Raw genomic sequence first — 20098 nt, 5'->3', positions numbered from 1 at the left:
TTTGTTTATGTTTTTCACAGATGTTCTATGGGAAATCCTGCCCCAAAGAAAAGTGGGTTTCAACATCCTTCCATGCAGAGATGAATTGGGCAAGTTACTAAGATTTCCCAGGTTGGGGAGGGTAGCTTGACACTCTACTATCTTCCCAGTTCACCAGATGAACTCTACCTCTGACAATTTCTAATGTTCTGATAGCTGTTTCTCAATTATTTTGCCTGAAATTTCCTGGGAAAAGAGGGTAATGATGTTAGGGGGGCCAGTCCCTCAGGGCAGAGTGTGTTGACAATTGTAGCCCTGGACAAACACAAGATTCCTGTTGGACAGCTAAGTGTCCATCAGAGGTGTGCCAGGTCGAAGCCTCTTCCTGGTCCATGTCCTGTTCCACCCAAACTTTAGAACACAACAGTAGTGAGGTTTGCAAAACAGAGGTTAAGTATCAGTGAGGTTCGGGCCAGGCTCTAAGAGGATGGGCAGAACGAAACTATCAAAGATACCCATTTCCACACACCCAAGACGGAGCAAGAGGACTCAGGTACAGACATTATTTTGAGATAGGGGGAATTAAGGAATTTATGTGTTTATTTTTTTGGTACTGGGGATCAAACTCAGGACCTTGTGCTTGCCAGGCAGGCGCTTATGCTGCTGAGCTAAATCCCCAGGCTTGAATTAAGGAATCTGAAAGAAACGCAGCGTCCTGATCTCAACAAGGAGCTGGTGCATGTGGTGCTGTGTGTGTGCAAGGTTATCCTGTTTGGAGGCTGAGCTGGTCTCCTGCAGGCTCAGCCAAACAAGGACTTACAGTTTCTTAAATGTTGCTGTGAGGTGGAAGGCAAGGCGGTCTCAAAGGTCTTCAGCTCTGCACAGGGCTAGCAGGGCCTGCTGGCAATCTCCTTTCACTGTGTCCTACAGACAAGGGAGTCAGTGTTAGGAAGACACACCGTGCCAGGGCTCTGGCATGCTGATGCCTCCCTCATGCCGGTTCACAGCTCAGCCAAGGGCAGGGTCAGCGTCCAGTTAACCAAACACATGCTCCTCACAGGCAGGGCGTAGATGCTCAGCGGCAAGCGTCTGTCAGGGGTGGCGGCAAGGAGAGAAACTGAGGGCTCCTGGCTGTTTCACCTGGAGAGAAGAGTAGAGGGACTTCCCAAATTTCTTCTTGAACTCTGCTCGGATGCTTAGAAGGTCAATCTCACTTCGAGAGATAAGGATGCGCGTCAAGACTTGGTAATTGGGCTCAGTTTCCTGATAGAGAAAGGAAGAGATGAGGGAATATTTAGACAGTAAGATTTTCACTAGGAATGAGTCACTTGGAGGTTTAGCATAGGAAGCGGGGTCAAGGAGAAAGAAGTATACATAAATATTATTCTGGGGAAAAGTTATTTTTATTGGTACATTCTCATTAGAAGATGATACAGCAAGAAAGATTAGTCCCTGAGGGAGAATTTAAACATTTCTCTTGTTTCTTCCTCATGTCTTCCTTCATCCTGCCACAAGTGAAACAGCTGTGTAATGAGAGCTGAGATAGGAAGAGCACAAGTTCAAGACTAAGACGAGGCGGGGCCATTTAGTGGCTTAGCAAGACCCTGCCTCAAAAAAAAAGGTAGTGCAGCAGTAGAGTACATAGTTAGCATACATGAGCCCTGGCCTGGATTCAGTCTCCACCATTAGAAAAAGAAATGTTATTAGAACAATATGTTCTAAACAGTATGGCTTGTAATCCTGTTGGGGAGGATGAGGCAGGACGATCACAAGTTTGAGGCCAGCCTCAATTTAGTGAGTCCTTGTCTCAAAATAAAAAGGCCTGGGGATATAGTTCAATACAAAGGACTTGGTTCAATCCCCAGTACTACAAAATAAAAATCTACAGGAGTGTTTGAGAAAAATGTTTCTCTCTCTCTCATACTGGGAATTGAACCTAGGGACTCACACATACTAGGCAAGTGCTCTACCACTCAGATTTCTTCCTGGCCTGTTTTTTCCTTTTAAAATTTTTCAGGAAAAGGGACCTATATTATTTTGTGACTCTATTATTATTATGTTGTTGTTGTTGTTATTGTCTTTTTGAGACAAAGTCTTGCCTTAGTTCAGGTTGTCCTTGAGCTCACTGTGTAGCCCAGGCTGGTCTTGAACTGGCAGTGATTCTCTTGCCTCAGCCTTGCCATTGCTGGGATAACAGGTGTGTGTCACCACACCTGGCTTATTTTTTAGAAAACACTGATTGATTGATTGATTGATTGAGGCAAGGTCTCACTAGGCCATGCAGGTTGACCTCTAACTCATAGTGATCCTCCTGCCTCAGCCCCTCAAGTGCTGGGATTGCAGACAAGTGCCATCATGCCCAGGTTTTCAAATTTGTTTTATGACAAGAATATAGACAGGTAACTACTCTTCAAATGAATCTTGAAGTTGGCTCATTATAATCCAGGCTTTCCTAGTCAAGAACATTAATCTAGAGACACTGGAATAAATGACAATTTAGGGAAGAAAAAAAGCGAAGTAGATTGCCAGGAATTGGGAAGAAACTGAGAGGAAAAATTAAAAGCTATAGAGAAGCTCGAAAGACAAACCAAAGCACAGAGAAGGCAACGAAACAGTCTGCATACTCTCCACGGCTCTGGCTCATCAGGAGAGGAACCCAGTTCTGCAGGAGCAGGGTGAGTGCTGGGGACTACAGGGACAGATGGTGTGGACTGGGTCAGCCATGCAGGCTCCAGGGGCAGGTACCTCCAGGACAGTGCAGGGTTTTACTCCAAGGGGGCTTCCTCACTGCGGGGCACAACAGCCAGATAGGCATCATAGCACAGGCAGCCAGCATGTTGCCAGAGAGTGCTTGGTTGGGTGCCATTCCAAGAAAGAGTTGATTGAAAATTAATTGAGTTGGGGGCTGGGGATTTAGCTCAGCAGCATAAGCGCCTGCCTTGCAAGCAGGTAGTCATGAGTTCGATCCCTGGTACCAATCAAAAAAAAAAGAAAATTAATTGGGTGAGTTCGATCCCCGAAAAGAAAGGAAATTAATTGGGGTGCAGAGGAGACTTCACTTCTGCACCCTCCATGTTGCCTTCTCACAGTGACAGCCATGAGTGACCCTGTGAAGAGGGAGCAGGCTAGAAAGAGACCCCCCTGGGAGGGTTCACACTCAGGCCAGGAAGTAGTAGCTGAACTCTGATCTCTGCAGCAGCAGGAGTCCAGGACCAGCTTGAGTTGTGTGGGGCCTGACAAAGTTAGCATTGAGTGTGGGAGCCTGCATTTGCCCATACTTGGCACAGATTTTGGGGTCTGACTGCCTTCCTGTCCGCTGGTGCAGTGGGGACACCGCTCCTGTTGCCAAAGCCTTGGAGGAAGGGGGTCCTCTGCAACGGAGGGGGCACCTTGCAGAGTCACAGGCCATGAGGGTAGGCAGAGAAAACTGAACTGCTGGACCCCAAAACTGTGGCTCTAGGGAAAAAACATTCATTCAAAAGTATAGAGAAGTTTCTTTCTCTGTTTTTGCACCTTATTTTATTTATTTATGTGTTTATTTATTTATGTATTTGTGTCTCAACTTTTATTTAGTTCAGGTCAGATTATTGTCTCTGTGAACTAGTGAGACAGTCTTACCACAAGAATATAAACCAAAATGAGGAAAAATTTATCTTGGCGCTACCTGCAAATGAGACTTTCATTCTTTTTTTTTTTTTTTTTTTTTTTGTCTTTTTCCTTTTTATCAGTACCGGGGATCGAACTCATGACTGCCTGCTTGTAAGGCAGGTGCTTATGCCGAGCTAAACCTCCAGCCCTGAGGTTTTCATTCTTATAAAGTGCAGCCTGTGGAAAGGCAACAAGTTAAAAAAGGAAAGTTGGACTCAGTCCCAATCTATAAAAGTTTGCACCCTTTTAAAATTTTTATTTCGTTCGTTCCTGGATTTCAGCACCAAAAAAAAAAAAAAATGTATGGGGCTGGGGATTTAGCTCAGAGGCATAAGCACCTGCCTTGCAAGCAGGCAGTCGTGAGTTCGATCCCTGGTACCGATAAAAAAAGAAAAAGACAAAAAAAAATTTTATTTCCCTTTCTCTTTTTTCTTCACTGAATTATTTTGGGCCTGGGGAATTTCTCTTCCTGTTTTTCTATTTTTATCCATCATAGTATTTCTTTTTCTTCTTCTTCTTACATCTCCTCCCCTCCCCCTCCCTTTATTTTTGAGACAGGGTCTGCAGTTCAGGCTGGCTTTGAGCTCACTTTATAGCCCAGGCTGGTCTTGAACTCACAGTGATCCTCTTGCCTCAACCTTCTGAGTGCTGGGATTAAAGGCGTGAGTCACCTTTATGTTCTATTTCTCATTTGTTTTATTGTTTTGTTTTTGTTTTTGTCTTTTTCCTTTTTATAAGTACCGGGGATTGAACTCATGACCACCTGCTTGCAAGGCAGGTCCTTATGCCGCTGAGCTAAATCCCCAGCCCCCATTTGTTTTCTTGTTACCTTTACCTAATTCCATAAACATCCTTCTCCTTAATAAGATCTTTTGTTTCACTTCTTAATTCCACCTCTCATCCCAAGGAGTGAGAATGCATTTGTCTCAGGAAAAAAGTGAAATAAATGATAATAATGATTCAAAGGAACCTTTAGAAAGAAACTTTCTCAGCCAGGCGTGGTGGCACAGGTCTATAATCACAGCACTTAGGAGGCTGAGGCAGGAGGATTCTTGCGAGTTCGAGACCAGCCTGGGCTACAAAGTGAGCTCAAGGCCAGCCTGAACTGCATAGTAAAACCTTGTCTCAAAAAGTTTAAAAAAAAAAAAAAGAAAAAAAGAAAGAAACTTTCTCTACACAGATGGGTTTTCCAAACTTGGGAATGGGAAACAAACTACAGTCACTAGTCTACACTTTAAAAAAGCCCTATGAAGCTTATTTTTAAGGAAATGGAGTCTCCTGATGAGTATATTCAGAAACACAACTCAGCCAAAGGGCAAACCAGCAGTTGCCCCTAAGCGAGAGCCCTACCTCCAGTTCAGCCGAAGACCAGCCTGCCCTGGTTTGGCCAAGTGTTCCTCCACTTTCTCTGCTGCTAAGATACATGTAAGGCTACCTGGGAAGACTAGTATGAGCGACCCTGACCAAGACTCTAGCCCGAAAGTCTCCACATGTGACCACATCTGGGAACAGTCCAAGGCCACACTGGAGACTGCCAAGGGGTCACCGCTGCTGCTGCTGCTGCCATCCCTGCATTCCAGTTGACAAGCAGGACAGGCAGACTCCAGCTCCAGGAAGAAACCAGGAAGTCTGATCTCGGGGCAGGTTTGTTTCCTCCCCCCAAGAAAGCTGAAACCGGGCTGCAAGCAAAGGCAATGCTTCTCTGAGCCAACACATGAAATGAGGGAGCCTGCATGAGAAATTTACCACCTCATCTCCAGACCCGGGAAGAGTGTTCGAAAGAACAGAAGAAAGCCAGCGTTTTGAGTGCTTTTGATGGGGTTTCATTATGGTTACAGAGGAATCTTTTTTTTTTTTAGGGGGGATATTACTTTATTCTTAACTAGTTTTCCTCTTGTAAATATTTATTTTTTCTTGTAAATATCTTTACACTGCACTCCTCCCCATTTTAATCAAAAGACCTTTTCCTACAGATAGTTTCTATTCATTATTTATGTAGTGCCTTGGAAGTTCACGTGCCACTGCTTTGAAAGCCGTGGCGGCCTGAAAGCTCATAAATTCTTTGAATGGTTTTTAGCTACATCTCTGTACAGCTCAATTTTCTGCTGAGACCCATTCCACATCCTGTGATGTCAAAGTCCCTCTGCCAGTGCTAATATTAACAGGCTTGCAGTCCTCTTTCTGGGTCAAGGGCAGTGAGTTGTACCACAAGCTTCAACAGAATCTGAACAATAAAAGGTTAAGAATAGGGACAGGAAGGCCACCTCTTGGTCCTCTAGAGAATCTAATGAGCTGGCCAATGGTTTGGTTATAGCACCATTGTTTTGCCTATACGGGAAGCATTTTGTTTCTACTTGTAAGTACCTTTGTTCAGATCACTTCATGTAATTGCCATTTGTTAATTGGTACATTCTTTTTCTTTTTTCTTTTCTTTTTTTTTTTTTGAGACAGAGTCTTGCCATGTAGTGCATGTTGGCCTCAAACTTAAACTGGTCTTCCTGCCTTGTGAACCATCACATCCAGAACAATAGCTAAATCTTGGAAGTGGCCTATATGTCTATTAACACATCACTGAATAAAGGAAATATGGATTTATACATAAAAGAATATTACTCTGCCATAAAAATGGACAAACTTGCCAGGCGTGGGGGTATACACCTGCAATCCCTGCACTCAGGAGGTTAAGGCAGGAGGAGTCCTGTGAGTTTGAGACCAACCTGGGATACATATGAAGTTTAATGCCAGTCTTGACCTCATAGCAAGATCCTGTCTAAAAAAAAACCAGGTAAGTCATTTGCAGAAAAACGAAGACACCTGGAGACATCATCATTAGGTAATAAAATTAGGAACACGCTTAAATATCACATGGTTTCTCTTATATAGAAACCCAAATATACATAAAGGGTAAAATAAAAATTTCCTAGATAAGTTCTTGGTTTATGAGTCAAAACATTATAATTTTCTGCATTTTGTGATGTTTGTAGCTTTTTAAATGAGAATAAACTTTAGGCTTTTACTAAGGTTCTCTCCGTTTAGGATAATATCACATTGTGTTTTTGTCAAGTAAATAAACTTTTGAATGTGAAAAAAATTTACTGTCAGGATGAGAACCTCTGGATGATAGAGAAAGTGCTTATAGACTGTCTTTCCTTTTTTGGTTTTCTTGCATTACATAGCAATGAACACAGGTCCTTGAATATGTTGGACAAGTGCTCTACCAATGAGCCACATCCCCAGCCTTTTCTAAGTTTTTACTTTGAAACAAGGTCTTGTTAAGAGGTCAAGGCTAGACTTGAATCCTCCTGCCCCAGCCTGCTGAGCAGCTAGGATTACAGCTTTATAACTTTTTTTTTTGTCAATAAGGCATGATGACCTCTCAGGCTGTACACAGAAGAACTAGTCCATCTACCAAAACAATCTCTTTTACCTTCTTCACATTTTACTTTCTGTAACTTGGTAAATTTTTATATATAGGTTTTGGGGGATGATTCTCACAGGGGACCTAGTTCATAGAGCAGAATGCCTGGATTCTGTTGGTAGAATTACTCCAACTGAGGCTGCTGGTTCAAGAATGGTTGATATGGAACAAATGCTGACCAAAGTGGGCAAAGGAGCCCCTAGGTGCTAAGCTAGCAGACTAAGTGACCCAAGTTGTGAATGTCCTGAATTATTAAGTGTTCCTTAGGGAGGCTGTATCACTTACTAGCTGTGTGATTTTGGCAAGGTACTCAACCTTTTTGTTCTTTGGTGTTTTAGTTATAAGGATGGAACATGTTTGTGGTGATCAGGTGACATCTGTTTAACACATTCGGGATAATCCCTTGTGTGTAATAAGCAGGCTTCTGTCATTATTCTAGTTTAGTACTATCACCGATGCCTACAACTGGAAATAAAAGCATAGAGTAAACCCAGGGCTTTCACATGGAGGTTCATCCCCAGACCTTTTCTTTTCTTTTTTTGTTTCTTTTGAGACAGGGTCTCGCTATGCAGTCCAGGCAAGCACTGAACTGACTTTATAGCCCAGGCTGGTCTGGAACTCTCAGTGGTCCTCCTGCTTCAGCTTCCCGGTGCTGGGATTATAGGCGTGTGCTACCATGTCCACCTACTTTTAAAATTTACTTTTTATTTTTCATACCAGGGATCCCACTTATGACCTTGCGCTTGGCAACTAGGTACTTACACTGCTGAGCTAAATCCCTGGCCCTTTTTTTTTTTTTTTTTCATTTTTCATTTTTCATTTTGAGACAGGGTCTTGCTCAGCCACTAAATTGCATAGGCTGGGCTCAAACTTTCTTTTTGTCTTTTTCATTTTTATCGGTACCAGGGATCGAACTCACGACGGCCTGCTTGCAAGGCAGGTGCTTATGCTGCTGAGCTAAATCCCCAGCCCCAAGCTCAGGCCCTTCTACCCTCAAGAAGACAGTTGAGAAACTCGGGGGAAGAGAGCTGCTGTGGCTTTATGAAAGCACATGTGAGCCTGCTGTGTTACCACCCCGCCATGGGAGGGGAAGGGAGTGGGCTTCTCACCTGGAGGCCCTGGTGAAGTTTGTCAGCAAAGTACAGCGGCGTGTTCCTGACCACTGAGGCTGAAAGCAGAGAGGGAGGGAAAGAGAGCCAGGACTAGGGCCTAAGATTCCCATCCCAGGAGAGACCCCTACTCCATGCCGTAGGTGGGCCCCTACCTAGAGTGAGCAGGGCCACCTGGGCATCTCCATGGAAACGGTCTCGCACAGCCTCCTCCAGCGCTTGCCCAGTGTGCCACTGGTACAGATCAAACACTTGCATGGGGGGAGTAGGTAGAAAGATGACTTGGTGGTTGCGGAAGTAGTTGTCATAGAGAAAGGGTTTCCCTCCTACCTCCCTCCACCACAACTCATCATTATAGCAAGCTGAGGGGACGAGAAGGCCTGCGCATACCTCGCCTGAGGTGTTCTGGATTGCGCTGGGAGAAGATCTGGACCCATGGATCTTCCTTGCCAGGCCCTTCCCCCTGCTGTAGCACCTGGGATGGAGAGAGGAATCAGCCATGGCTGGGATTTTCCCAGGATCCATCATCACCATGAGGAAATTAAGGATGGTAAATGGGATTTTAACCTGTTAACTTGTGTGTGTGCGGGCACATGCAGGTGTATGCATACACATGTGTACACATGTTTATGTGTGTGTGGCTAAGAATACCAGCTCTGCCTTCACAGCTCTATTCTCTGCTTTGGAAAACTCTGGGTGCCCCAGGAATTAAATGATGCCCAGGACAGGTCTTGAGAGAGGGATGGCTGATGAGCTCCTGCGAGATGACTTACAGGCTCCTGGGCCATGCCTGCCTGGGGTGGGGATGGGGAGCCCGTTTACAGACCTGGGTGCACAGCCTGGGCTTTGGGGGTTGGGCTTGGGTGTTGTATCTTACATGTGTGGCCTTGAAGAGGTGTAGGCCAAGCTCACCTTGACATCTTGCTCTGCCAGATTGTAGTCAGTGATGCCACAGTAGCTCTCACGACTGCCCTAAAAGGAGACACTGCTCAGGGGGCCTCTTCTTTTTTCCTCTCCTCTCTTTTACTCTCTTCTCCACTCCTTCTTTCCTCTTCTCTCCTCTCTCTCTTTCTTTCTTTCTTGGGCATTATTGGGGATTGAACCCAGGGCTTCTTCATTGAGCTACATGCCCAGCCATTATTATTATTATTATTTATTTTGAGACAGGGTCTCTAAATCAGTAAATTACCCAGGGTGGGCTGAAACTTGTGATCCTCCTGCCTCAGCATCCCAGAATGCTGGGATTATAGGCTTGAACCACCAAGAGGCAGCCTTTTATCTCCAGATCTCAGCTTCCCAAAGTCCCCTTTTGTTTATCATAGGGTAGTGATCCTTTTGCTCTCTGACCTGATGCCCTGACCTGATGAGGGTAACTCCCATCCCTGGCAGGCTGGTCCTTCTCACCTTGGCCAGGGCCAGGAGCAGGTCCTGCAAGATGCTACTGGTCCCAGACTTGATGTCCTCCTCAGCTTCCACCTGGAAATCTGGGGTGGGGCCAGGAGCTCTCTGACTCCTCTGGAGCCTCCCCAGTGTAGACAGCCCCAGGACCTACCAAGTGCCTGACTCACGGTGTCCTGCCAGCCCTGCTGTCTCCTGCTCAGCATAGCAGGACAGCTGCCTATTCCCAGGATGTGAGGCCTAGGTCCACCATGCCATTGAGAACATCTCACAGCTTGAGATGTGCTCATTCCCAGCACCAAATTGCCAGGCAGGAGGTAGCCACTGTTAGAGGGCACCCAGACAAGAGTGGAACAGGAAAGCCATACTGTGAGGTAAGAAAGATGGCCAGTATGGCCTCGAATCGATGACTGTCAGCAAGCAAAAAGGATGTGTGGAGGAGATGTGGAGCTGGGAGAGCTGGAGAGAGAGAAAAGAGAGGGGAAAAGAAAAAAAAACAGGAGGACACAGCTTAGTGATGGAGTGTTTGTCTAGCCTGTGTGAAAGTCCTGGGTTCCATCCCCACCATGGCAAATGACAGAAGGGAGGAAGGGGGGACAGGCTGAGATCAGACATCAGAGGAAAGGGGAGGGGCCAAGATGAAGACCAGACAAAGCCAGTTACAAATTAGCGGTGAGGCAGGTGCCAGCCAGGGGCCAGACAGATGACACCCTAACTTCCCCTCAGGCTGCACCCAGGGTACCTGCAGCTGGAGATCTGCCACGACAAGGATAGCAAGGGGGTTGGGAGGTGGTGCGGTGCGGGCATGTTTGGGACTTTTACAGGTCCAATGTCATTGGACCCCCAAACTAATCATTGTTTCTCATTCTTTAATGATCACACGAGGGTCTCCTCCGGGGACACTGAGGCATGGAAGGGGAAGGGAAGAGAGACCCCAGAGGAAGCAAACTGGGCCAGTCAGGATTCCAGATGGCTGTATCTAGGGAGTGTGGAAGGGGCTGTCCTACAGCTCCCTGTCCCCTAGTCACCCGAGGGGCCCCTGCAGTATTCTCACCACGTTTATAGGCTTGCAGGCACTCCTGCAGCCTGGGCGGAGCTCGGGTGGCAAGAATTTCCAAGGCTACATCCTTAGCAGGGCTTGAGGCCTACGGGAAATGGGGAGCCACTCTGAGATGTGCCATGGGCCACTTCACTTGATCTGGGAGGGTTACAAGTGCCCTCCTGCTTCCCTCAGTGTCCCTGATTCCTGGATGCCCCCGCATGGAACCTGTTCTGTACCTTTAAGGCTGTCCTCAGTTCCTGGGCGTCAGACTGGGCCAAAGGCTGCAGCAGGGCCACCACAATCCTCTCCAGGTTTCCAGAGAGAGCCGCCTGCAGGGACTTCAGCAGGTCCTACGGTAAATTGTCCCCACAGCAGGGGCAAGAGGGCTCCAGGGGTCAGGGGCATCAGGAAGTGTGGGGGGCTTGGGATTTGGCTGGTTTTTTATCTCATCTTAGTTGGGGGCAGGGGCTGGCCTCGGCCGCACTTGCTGTACCCCAAACCCTGCTAGGACTCTCACCCTGGACTCTGCTCCGGGGATCAGCGTCTCACCTGCTGGGTGCGCTCCCAGAAAGCTCGGGAAAGGAGCTGCCTCTGCTCTCTGCTGCGATTGGTCAGCACTTCAATGATGGCACTGTGGTCTACACCTGAGCCAGGGGAAGGTGGGAATGGAGCCAGGGCCCTCACATGAGACCCTCTGCTCCATGGGAGAGACAACAGCATCTAGGGAAGGGCCAGGAAGGGAAGGAGCTAGGGTTCCTCACCCCTGTTTACATTTTCTCTAAAAAAAAGATGCAAATAAATGTCAAAATGGCATGCAAATCTGACACCTATTATGGTAAAGGGGGCCAGGTGTGATGGTCAAGGAAAAAAAAAGAGGGGCCCAGGATACAGCTCAGCAGCACAGCACAGCACCTGTCTGGTAAGTGCAAGGTCATGAGCCTGACTCCCAGTACCAAAAGAAAAAAAAAAAAAAAAGAGAGAGAGAGAGAGAAAGGGAGAAAGAAAAGGCTTTTTGCATTGGCTAACATGGCTTGGGATCTCAGTTCTTTCTGTTTATTTATTTATTTATTCATTTATTTTTTTGAGACGGGGTCTCACTATGCAGTTCAGGCTGGCCTTGAGCTCACTTTGTAGCCCAGGCTTGTCTGGAACTCCCAAGGATCCTCCCACTTCAGCCTCCCGAGTGCTGGGATTACAGGCATGAACCACCACACCTTGCTCTTGTTTATTTATTTTTGAGGGTAGGTCTCACTATGTAGTTCAGATTTGCCTTGAATTCACTATGTAACCTAGGCTGGCCTCAAATTTGTGGTAATTCTCTTGCCTCAGCCTCTCCAGTGCTGGAATTACAGGCATGCACTATCATGCCCAGCTCTAGAATCTCAGTTCTAAACTGGGTACAGTGGTTGAGGCAGGAGGATTACACGTTTGAGCCCAGTCTAGTCAATTTAGCAATTTAGCAAGGACTTGTTTCAAAATAAAAAGTAAAAAATAAGAAGGGTTGGAGATATAGCTTAGTGTGACACTATAGGTTCAAGCCCAAGCATTCCTGCCCCACCCCTAATTTTTTTTAAATTTTGGATTGGCTAACTTGGTTTGGAATCCCAATTCTGGGTATAGTAGAATATGCCTGCCTATAATCCCAGCTCTCTGGGAGGCTGAGACAGGAAATCAGTGTGAGCCCAGCCTGATCACGTTAAGGAGTTGATGAGACCCTGTCTCAAAATTAAAAATAAAAAATGCAAGGTGAAGTATGCCTGTAATCTCAGCACTTAGGAGGCTGAGGCAGGAGGATAACTCAGTTCAAGGCCAACCTGGGTTACAAAGTAAGTTTGAGGTCAGCCTGAACTGCATTGTGAGACTCTGTCTCAAAAAGACAAATAAATAAATAAAAATAAGATAAAATTAAAAAATAAAAAATGGTACCAGGTGTGGTGGCACACACCTGTGATCCCAGCACTTGGAAGGCTGAGGCGGGAGTATTGCCAGGAGTTCAACTCCAGCCTGGGCTACATAGAGAACAAAACAGGGGCTGGGGATTTAGCTCAGTGGCATAAGCGCCTGCCTTGCAAGCAGGCAGTCGTGAGTTTGATCCCCAGTACCGATAAAAAGGAAAAAGACAAACCCCGCCCCCCCCCAAAAAAAAACAGAACAAGGGTGGGGATATAACTCAGTGCAAAGGCTCTGGGTTCAATTACTGGGGAAGGAGGAAAAAAAAAAATGAATCTCCATTGTGCTGTTCTGAGCTGCGTCCTCCCCATAGGGTGGGAATAAAAAGCTGCCTCACAGGTGTGTTGTGGGGACAGATGTGACACTGCTGTGGTCCTCACCCCCATGCAGGGGTTAAGGCATTTCACAAGCATCTGGGAGCTATTAGCACCTCCCTCCCTCCTGGCTTCCAACTGGCATACCCAAGTACAGAGGGAAGAGGCTTACCTTGGCCTGTTATGGCTCTCAGTAGCTTCTGGACATCCTTGTCCACACTGAAGCTCAAGAAGGTCCTGAGAGTGCCCAGGGTCCCCCATGCTGCAGTCTATAAAAGCAGATACGATTAGGAAGGGCCTGCCACCCCCAGTGCCCAGCTAGGCCACTTTCCTTTTCTTATTCTCCCATGTTCTCACAGTCTCAGAGTAGATGCATAAAAAATGAATCTTGGGCTGGGGATTTAGCTCAGTGGCTTAAGCGCCTGCCTGGCAAGCGCAAGGTCATGAGTTCGATCCCCGGCACCAAAAAAAAAAAAAAAAAAGATTCTTATCTGGGGGTGATGGCACACATCTATAATCCCAGCTACTTGGGAGACTGAGGCAGGAGGATCTGCAATTTGAGGGCAATTTGGGCAACATAATGAGACCCTATTTCTAAAAACAGTATCAGATCTGGGAATAGTGATGCACACCTGTAATCTCAGCACTCTGGAGGTGAGGCAGGAGTTTGAGGCAGCCTAGGCTATAAAATAAGTTCAAGGCCAGCCTGAACAGCATAGTGAAACCTTGTCTCAAAAACATAACAACAAACAAACAAATACTAATGACAACAAAAAACTCAAAAAACAAAATCCAAACTTGATCCCTAAAATCCCAGCAGCTCCTACCTTGTTGGCAAGGCCCAGGTGGCTGAGGATTTCCTGCGTTAGTGATGGCCCCATCTCTCCACGGCTCACAGACATGGTTCAGCAAGCTGGCTTAGGCAGGAAGGCAAGAGTGGGAGACAGAGCCCAGGCAGGACCCCCAACCCCCAGTGTCCCTCAGCACTGGGCTTAAACTTCACTGCCAATTCTTTCCCTTGTTGTGTTACAGACAAAACAAAACAAAACAAAACACCAAAAAACTAAGCTGCTCAGTGGGCTTGGGAACATGAACAGAGGATAAGAGCAAAGAGAAGGGGAAAGTTTCCCCTTGGCATCCCCTTCACTAAGGTGAGGGTCGACCAGGGAGACCCTTAGAACAGCACCAACCAAACCCTTCCTAACTCCAAGCTGAATGCAAGTTCCTCAGCCCTGGGTCTGAGATTATGTCCCCTTCTGAGGTCCACATCCTGGCAGGATTCTCCTGGGGCTGTGTGGGGTGTTTAGGTGCCACGGCCAAGTCCAGGGAGTGGGAGATGCCCCAACTGCAGCTCCCCCAGGTCCAGCTCTGCTAAGGCAGCCCCAAGCCCTGCCCGCAGAGCGTACCTTCTATTTGCCCTTCCCCAGGGAACCTCAGTGGGCTCCTCAGTCAGCAGCAGTGAGGTCTGAGCTGATGTGAGAATCTGTGTCCTTGTGGACACAGGCACCTGGGCAAGTGAGAGAGCAGGCAGTGTCAAAGCAGGAAAATAAAACATTCTTCCCGCCTGCAAGCAATCAGTGATGCCCCTCCCCAGCTGACAACCCAGGAGATCCGGCTTACCCAGAGGTGCTGAAGGTGTGGCAGGCGTTGTGCCGGGTGGACTTTTGTGTGGGCACCAGCTCCTGTGCAGCCTGGTAGAGGAGAGGGGGTGTGGGCAGCATAGGCAGGGCAGCCAGTCAGATGGCCTCTCTTGAAGACCAACCCAGCTGTTGTCTTGGGCCCTGGCCCCTCCCAGTCGGGGGAGAGAACTAGGCTGTGCCAGGTGCCCCATGTGGACACCTCCTTGCCTAGCATCTCTCCTCCGGAAGCTAAGCAGGAACCCATGCAAGTGAACTTGCTCAGCCTGGTAGTGCCCAGCAGGGGACATGGACACAGGAGGCTTTGTATGCTGTGTTCCCTGGAGGGCCACGTAGGCCCGCAGAGACCCAGTTTCTAAGTCCAGCTTCTGACCTGGCTCTGCCACTGGCTCCAGCTCCCCAGGGGGCAGGTCAGACGGGCTCTGGGCTGATTTCAAGGTTGATAGAGAAAAACCTGTTGGGGCACATACCAACAGGGCACCCCAGCCTGCATCCCAGAAGGGGTCCCAGCCCAGAAACTCCCTGGCCACAGCCTGACAAAAGCCAGCCAGCCTAGGAGAGCCAGGCAGGGCAGGATGTCTAGTCAGAGAAGAAAAGGGGAAGGTATGCAGGGGTGGGATTGGATCAGCAGAGTTGAGAGAAAATGCTCAGGGAATTTCCTCAGGACTGTATCACTGTGCTCCCAAGGCAACCACCTGGGAGAAGCAGGTGGTTTTTGGTCCCAGTTTTCTAAAACAATTTCCACTGCCTTTTGGCTGCCAAGGTGCTCTGGCTGCTCTGCAGCAGGTGATGCAACCCCAACATCTGGTCGCAGGCTGTCAGTGCACAGAGCAGCAGATGAACCGTCCCTGAGCAGCTAGCTGCTCTAAACTCACCGATAGCTCTCATGGGCCTGGGAGGAGGTATTTTTTGTGTGTGCCTCCTCTGAGGTTTGATGGATCTGAGTACAGAAACCTTCCCTTCTCTTCCCTCCCCCCCTCCTCTCCTCCACCATTTTGACCCAGTCCAGGAGGGCCCCTGTGGCACTTTACACCACAAAGGGAGATATCCATGGCGCGCATCACTGCACCCCACTTCTCTCCTGTGAAAATGGAAGAAATCAAGCACCAGTTTTAGACCTAGAGAATGTGAGTTCAATCTCCAGTTCCACCACCTGGCTAAGGTCTAAGTGGGGTATGGGAGAGGCTGAGTGGGGACACATGTGGGGCATCTGAGGACAGGTTCCTGGGAGGAATGGATGAGGTAATGGATGTGATGACAGAAGGCAGAGATGTGTCCTGTAAATTAGTGTGTTGGATTCAGTAAGCAAAACTTCTGGCCAGCCAAGGAGGTGCACGCCTGTGATCCCAGTATTTGGAGGGCTGAGACAGAAGGATCAACTCAAGTTTGAGGCCAGCCTGAGCTGTTTAGTGAGTTCAAGGTCAGCCTGAACTGTATAGGGAGACCCTGTCTCAAAATAAATTTTAAAAATGAAGTAAAATAAAAAATAAAATAGATGTGGACGTCAGTGGCAGAGCAGCCTGCATTTAGTGTCACAAAAATCCCTAACTAGTATATAACAATAAGTACTGTTACAATGCTGTTTTATAACGGTTACTGTTACATTGTCTCTAAGCTCGATCTTGACGGTTCAGCAACCTGCCGTTTCCAATGTGGCCACAAGAGGGCATTAGCAGCCACTGAGTGTCTCGCATCTTCTTGAGGCCACGCGAGGTCTCTGCCTGCACCTCAGATGTTGAGGGCCTCTCACTGCCCAGATGAGCTATGCAGCCTCCTGGGTGAACGTAGTGGGCAGGTCGTATCAGGAAAGAGCCTCAGTAGCTATCTGCTTACCGTGTGGCATCGAGGTGGACCTTGGACAGCGCTGGAGGCTGGGTTCCCACACTCTGGCTGGGTGAATGCAGTGCAGCCACCCAGCTGGGGTCCCCACACCCTCAGCTCTGAGAACCCTTCAGACCCACTGCTGCCTGCACCTGCCAAGCAGGCTTAGAAGGACAAGCAGCAGTGGTGAGGGCATTTGTCTGCCTGGTCCTGACCTTTGCAGGGGATGCCTGAAAGACCTACAAGGCTGGAGAAGACACCTGAGCCCAATCACATGGCAGAAAAAAGTCCAAGTGGTGTGTGTGTGAGTGTGTGTGTGTGTGTGTGTGTGTGTGTGTTGTATTCACAGCTACTCTGCTGAAACTTGAGTGAACTCTCTTACTTTTTTTTTTTTTTTTGTCTTTTTCATTTTTATTGGTACCAGGGATCAATCAAACTCACGACTGACTGCCTGCTTGCAAGGCAGGTGCTTATGCCGCTGAGCTAAATCCCCAGCCCTGAACTCTCTTACTTTTAATCTCTGGGCTTTGTTTTGTTCAATATGAGGCCCAGACTGAGGTTGTTTTCACATTAATAATCACTTCCCACCACTGTACCCTATGATTTAGGATTTCAGGATCGGAGGACATCTTAGGGATGACCTAATCTGCTGTCCTTCCTCACTGATTCTAGGAGACTACCCAGGCTTGGAAGCTGATACCAGTAGATCCAACCCTAAGGAGGCTGATAAAGAAGAACTGCAATTTTTTTTTTTTTTTTTTTTTTTTTGTCTTTTTGAGACAGGGTCTCTATGCAGTTCAGGATGGCCTTGAGCTCACTTTGTAGCCCAGGCTGGTGTCGAACTTGCAATGATCCTCCTGCCTCTGCCTCCCGAGTGCTGCGATTACAGGCACGAGCCACCACGCTCATCTAGAGAATTGCAAATTTTTTTTTCAAAAAAATTTTTTTTAACTTTTTATCAGTACTGGGGATTGAACTCACCTGCTTGCAAGGCAGGTGCTTATGCTGCTGTACCTAAATCCCCAGCTCTGAGAACTGCAAATTTGAGACCAGCCTGAACTACAGAGTGAGGACTTGTCTTCAAAAAAAAAAAAAAAAAATTGTGACTGCCTTCCCAGGGGCATGCAGCTAGGACACCCTCTCAGGGTTTTCTTTCCCCTTGATGGTGGTAGGACTGATTTTGGGCTCCTCTTAGTGGAATATAGGTGCAGAACAATGACATACAGTGGTTTCGCCATCGGTTTGTGAACATGTCTTCTGGGGTTGTTTTTGTTTTTTTGGTTTTAAAATCAAACTCAGGACCTTGAGTTTGCCAGCCAGGTGATGTGCTGCTGAACTATAACCCCTGCCTTTTCTTTCCTTTTTTTTCTTTCTTTGTTTTTTTTTTTTTTTTTTTTTTTTTTTTTGTCTTTTTCATTTTTATCGGTACCGGGGAATGAAGTCACGACCGCCTGCTTGCAAGGCAGGTGCTTATGCCGCTGAGCTAAAGCTCCAGCCCCCATCCCTGCCGCCTTTTCTTTTGTTTTGTTTTTGAGACAGGGTCTGTACCTCAGGCTGGCCTTAAAATCACTATGTAGCCCAGCCTGGCCTCGGACTCGTGCGTGCTGGGATTACAGATGTGTACCACCACTCTAGGCCTATTTTGTTTTCTATTTTTTTTGTTTTTGTTTGGTTTATAAATGTTTTTTTTTTTTTAATTTTATTTTGTCTTTTTGAGACAGGGTTTTATTATACTGTTTGGCCTTAAACTTACTATATAGCCCAGGCCGGCCTTGAATTTGCAGGGAGCCTCAACTTCCTGATTGCTGGTATTACATGCATGTGCTGATATGCCCAACACGACTATATGTGTTTGGTAATTCTTTTTTTTTTTTTTTTTTTGAGAAAAAAAAAGTGGTTACGTAGCCCAGGCTAACCTCAAACTCAGTGGCAGTTATCCTACATCAGCCTTCCAAGTGCTGAGATTATCGGCATGTGCCACCATGCCTGGCCTACAAAGGTCTTCTAACTCCAAGCCTCAAACTGCTGTTCAGCTAGTACCTTACATTGTTAGATTTGAGAACATGGGAATCTCTTCTGACTATTTTACCTCTTGTTAGAACCCCCAGCATCTGAGGCTGTTCAGGCAGGAGGCAGGCTGTACACCTTACTCAAATAGGCTCCCAAATTCTGCAAAGCCCAGCCTAGTCTTGAAAGATGTATCTTTCCTAGTTGAGTGTCAGGTGTTCGCCTGCCTTAGGAGCCTGCTGAGACCTCTGGGTCTGGCTGGCCTGTCCTCTGCCTTGGGACACCTCAGCAACCCATACAAAGGAAGTGAGTCACGCAAGGGCAAGGCAGGCTGGCCCTGGGCATGGTGGGCGTGGCCATGCCAGCCTGGAGGTGGGGGAGGGGTCAGAAGGGCAGTGATCAGAATCTCTTGGTCCAGCCTGGGACGGTGTGTGGAGCACCCCTCTTGATGCTGGCTGAGAATGAGTTTCTGAGTTTCTGCCACTCCATCCAGGGTCTCCTTTATCTCCTAGCCAAGGGTATACTCTCTTATCTTTATTTCTCAGGCCCTCATTATTCAACTTCTGCCCCAAAACTTCCCCTCCTCACTGCTATCTTTTTTTCCTTTTTCTTGCAGGGCTGGAGATTGGACCCACTGCCTCTTAGGGAAGTGCTGTGCCCCACCACTGCTTAAAAAGGAGGCGGGAGGGAACCACTCTTCAGTCTTCCAGTTTAAAAAGTCTATGAGGGCTGTGAGAAAGCCTGGCACCTAGGAAAACCATCTGAGAAAAGAGTTCAGAAACTTTAAAAAAGGGACACAAGTAGCAGAGGGACAGGGAGGGTTACAGAGGGACCCAGAGGTTTGCTGCAGCCCAACTAGGAGATCCTGGGAGCCGGTTGGGAAAGGGTGCTTGGATGTGTAGCAGGAACTATAGAACAGCAGAGGATGCTGTGGGACTGGAAGGCTGAGGGGAGGGTGTCACAGGGAGGGAAGGCAGCCCCAGTGTAAGATATGTGAATAGGAGCAGAGTTCAGACAGGGACAGAGGAGACTAGGACCTGAGAGACTGCTAGGAAGATCAAGAAAAAGTCCAGTGTGTCTCTAGGGGCCGATGCAGGTGACTAGTCAAACAGCTTCATTTCTCCTTGGTAGCCCTGGTAGCCCTGGCGTAACTGCTAGAAGCAAATTAACAAACAAGCTGGAAATTAACTGTCAGCTTCCATCTCACCGCCCCTCCAGAGAGAGCCTGAGCTGAGGCCAAGCTTGCAGCCCTGTATTAGAGGGGACCACAATGCTTTCTAGAACCGGCAAGCACGTGGGCTTGATTAGAGACTCCAATGCAACGAGGTGCAGTCCCAGCATAAAACAATCATTTCATCAATGCACAAAACCCTAAAAAGTAAGAGTAAACGGTAGCGCTCCCTGTAAATAAGCCCTCAGCACATCCTGGTCAAGCTCCTGTCCATGGTCAAGGTCAAGCTCTTTGAAATATCCATTTCATCAGACTGTGGAAGGGTGGGAACATTTTGTACTATGAATTAGAGTAAACGTGATGTGCACTGAAAACGCAGATACACTTTGCAAAACAGAGGTTGAAGGGCGGCTCTTTCTTTCGGGTTTCCGGTCCACTGGGGGGGGGGCTTCCCAGGGGAAGCTGATCGGGGCTGTGCTGCTCGCTCCAGCTCTGTGTGGCGATCACGCCGTACTTGGGACCGTTCCTTCGGCACACACGGGGCTGCGCCCAGGCCTAGAAGCCGCAGGGCCCGGGCCGAGGCCGCGGAGCCTGACCGAGCACC

The 20098-nt window shown here is 47.7% G+C and overlaps 1 protein-coding gene across 8 annotated transcripts; it reads right to left on the bottom strand.

Moving 5' to 3' along the window:
- Positions 1 to 541: 541 nt before the first annotated feature.
- Positions 542 to 14659, bottom strand: Anxa9 (annexin A9). 8 transcript variants are annotated; one of them, XM_003478944.4, is made up of 15 exons: positions 14479 to 14651; positions 14265 to 14365; positions 13686 to 13771; positions 13031 to 13127; positions 11144 to 11238; positions 10831 to 10944; positions 10607 to 10697; positions 9559 to 9638; positions 9067 to 9126; positions 8545 to 8629; positions 8310 to 8405; positions 8155 to 8213; positions 1120 to 1242; positions 800 to 903; positions 542 to 675 (listed from the first exon to the last, which is right to left on the bottom strand). In XM_003478944.4, exons 3-14 carry the CDS (start codon positions 13758 to 13760, stop codon positions 841 to 843), a joined length of 1038 nt encoding a protein of 345 aa, XP_003478992.1. In that variant the 5' UTR covers positions 13761 to 13771; positions 14265 to 14365; positions 14479 to 14651; the 3' UTR covers positions 542 to 675; positions 800 to 840. The 8 variants fall into 8 exon arrangements, with proteins under 8 accessions (XP_003478992.1, XP_063109132.1, XP_063109119.1 ...); XM_063253062.1 differs by lacking the exon at positions 1120 to 1242 and having other exon boundaries at positions 14479 to 14657; XM_063253049.1 differs by having other exon boundaries at positions 542 to 903; positions 1038 to 1242; positions 14479 to 14655.
- Positions 14660 to 20098: the final 5439 nt, after the last annotated feature.

The sequence above is a fragment of the Cavia porcellus genome, unplaced genomic scaffold (genome assembly GCF_034190915.1).
Source record: "Cavia porcellus strain 051 isolate PalLab524CR breed Dunkin Hartley unplaced genomic scaffold, mCavPor4.1 scaffold_1, whole genome shotgun sequence".
Lineage (NCBI taxonomy): Eukaryota > Metazoa > Chordata > Mammalia > Rodentia > Caviidae > Cavia > Cavia porcellus.
Note: the sequence above shows the minus strand (reverse complement) of the source record. Positions and strands in the feature narration are given on the sequence as shown.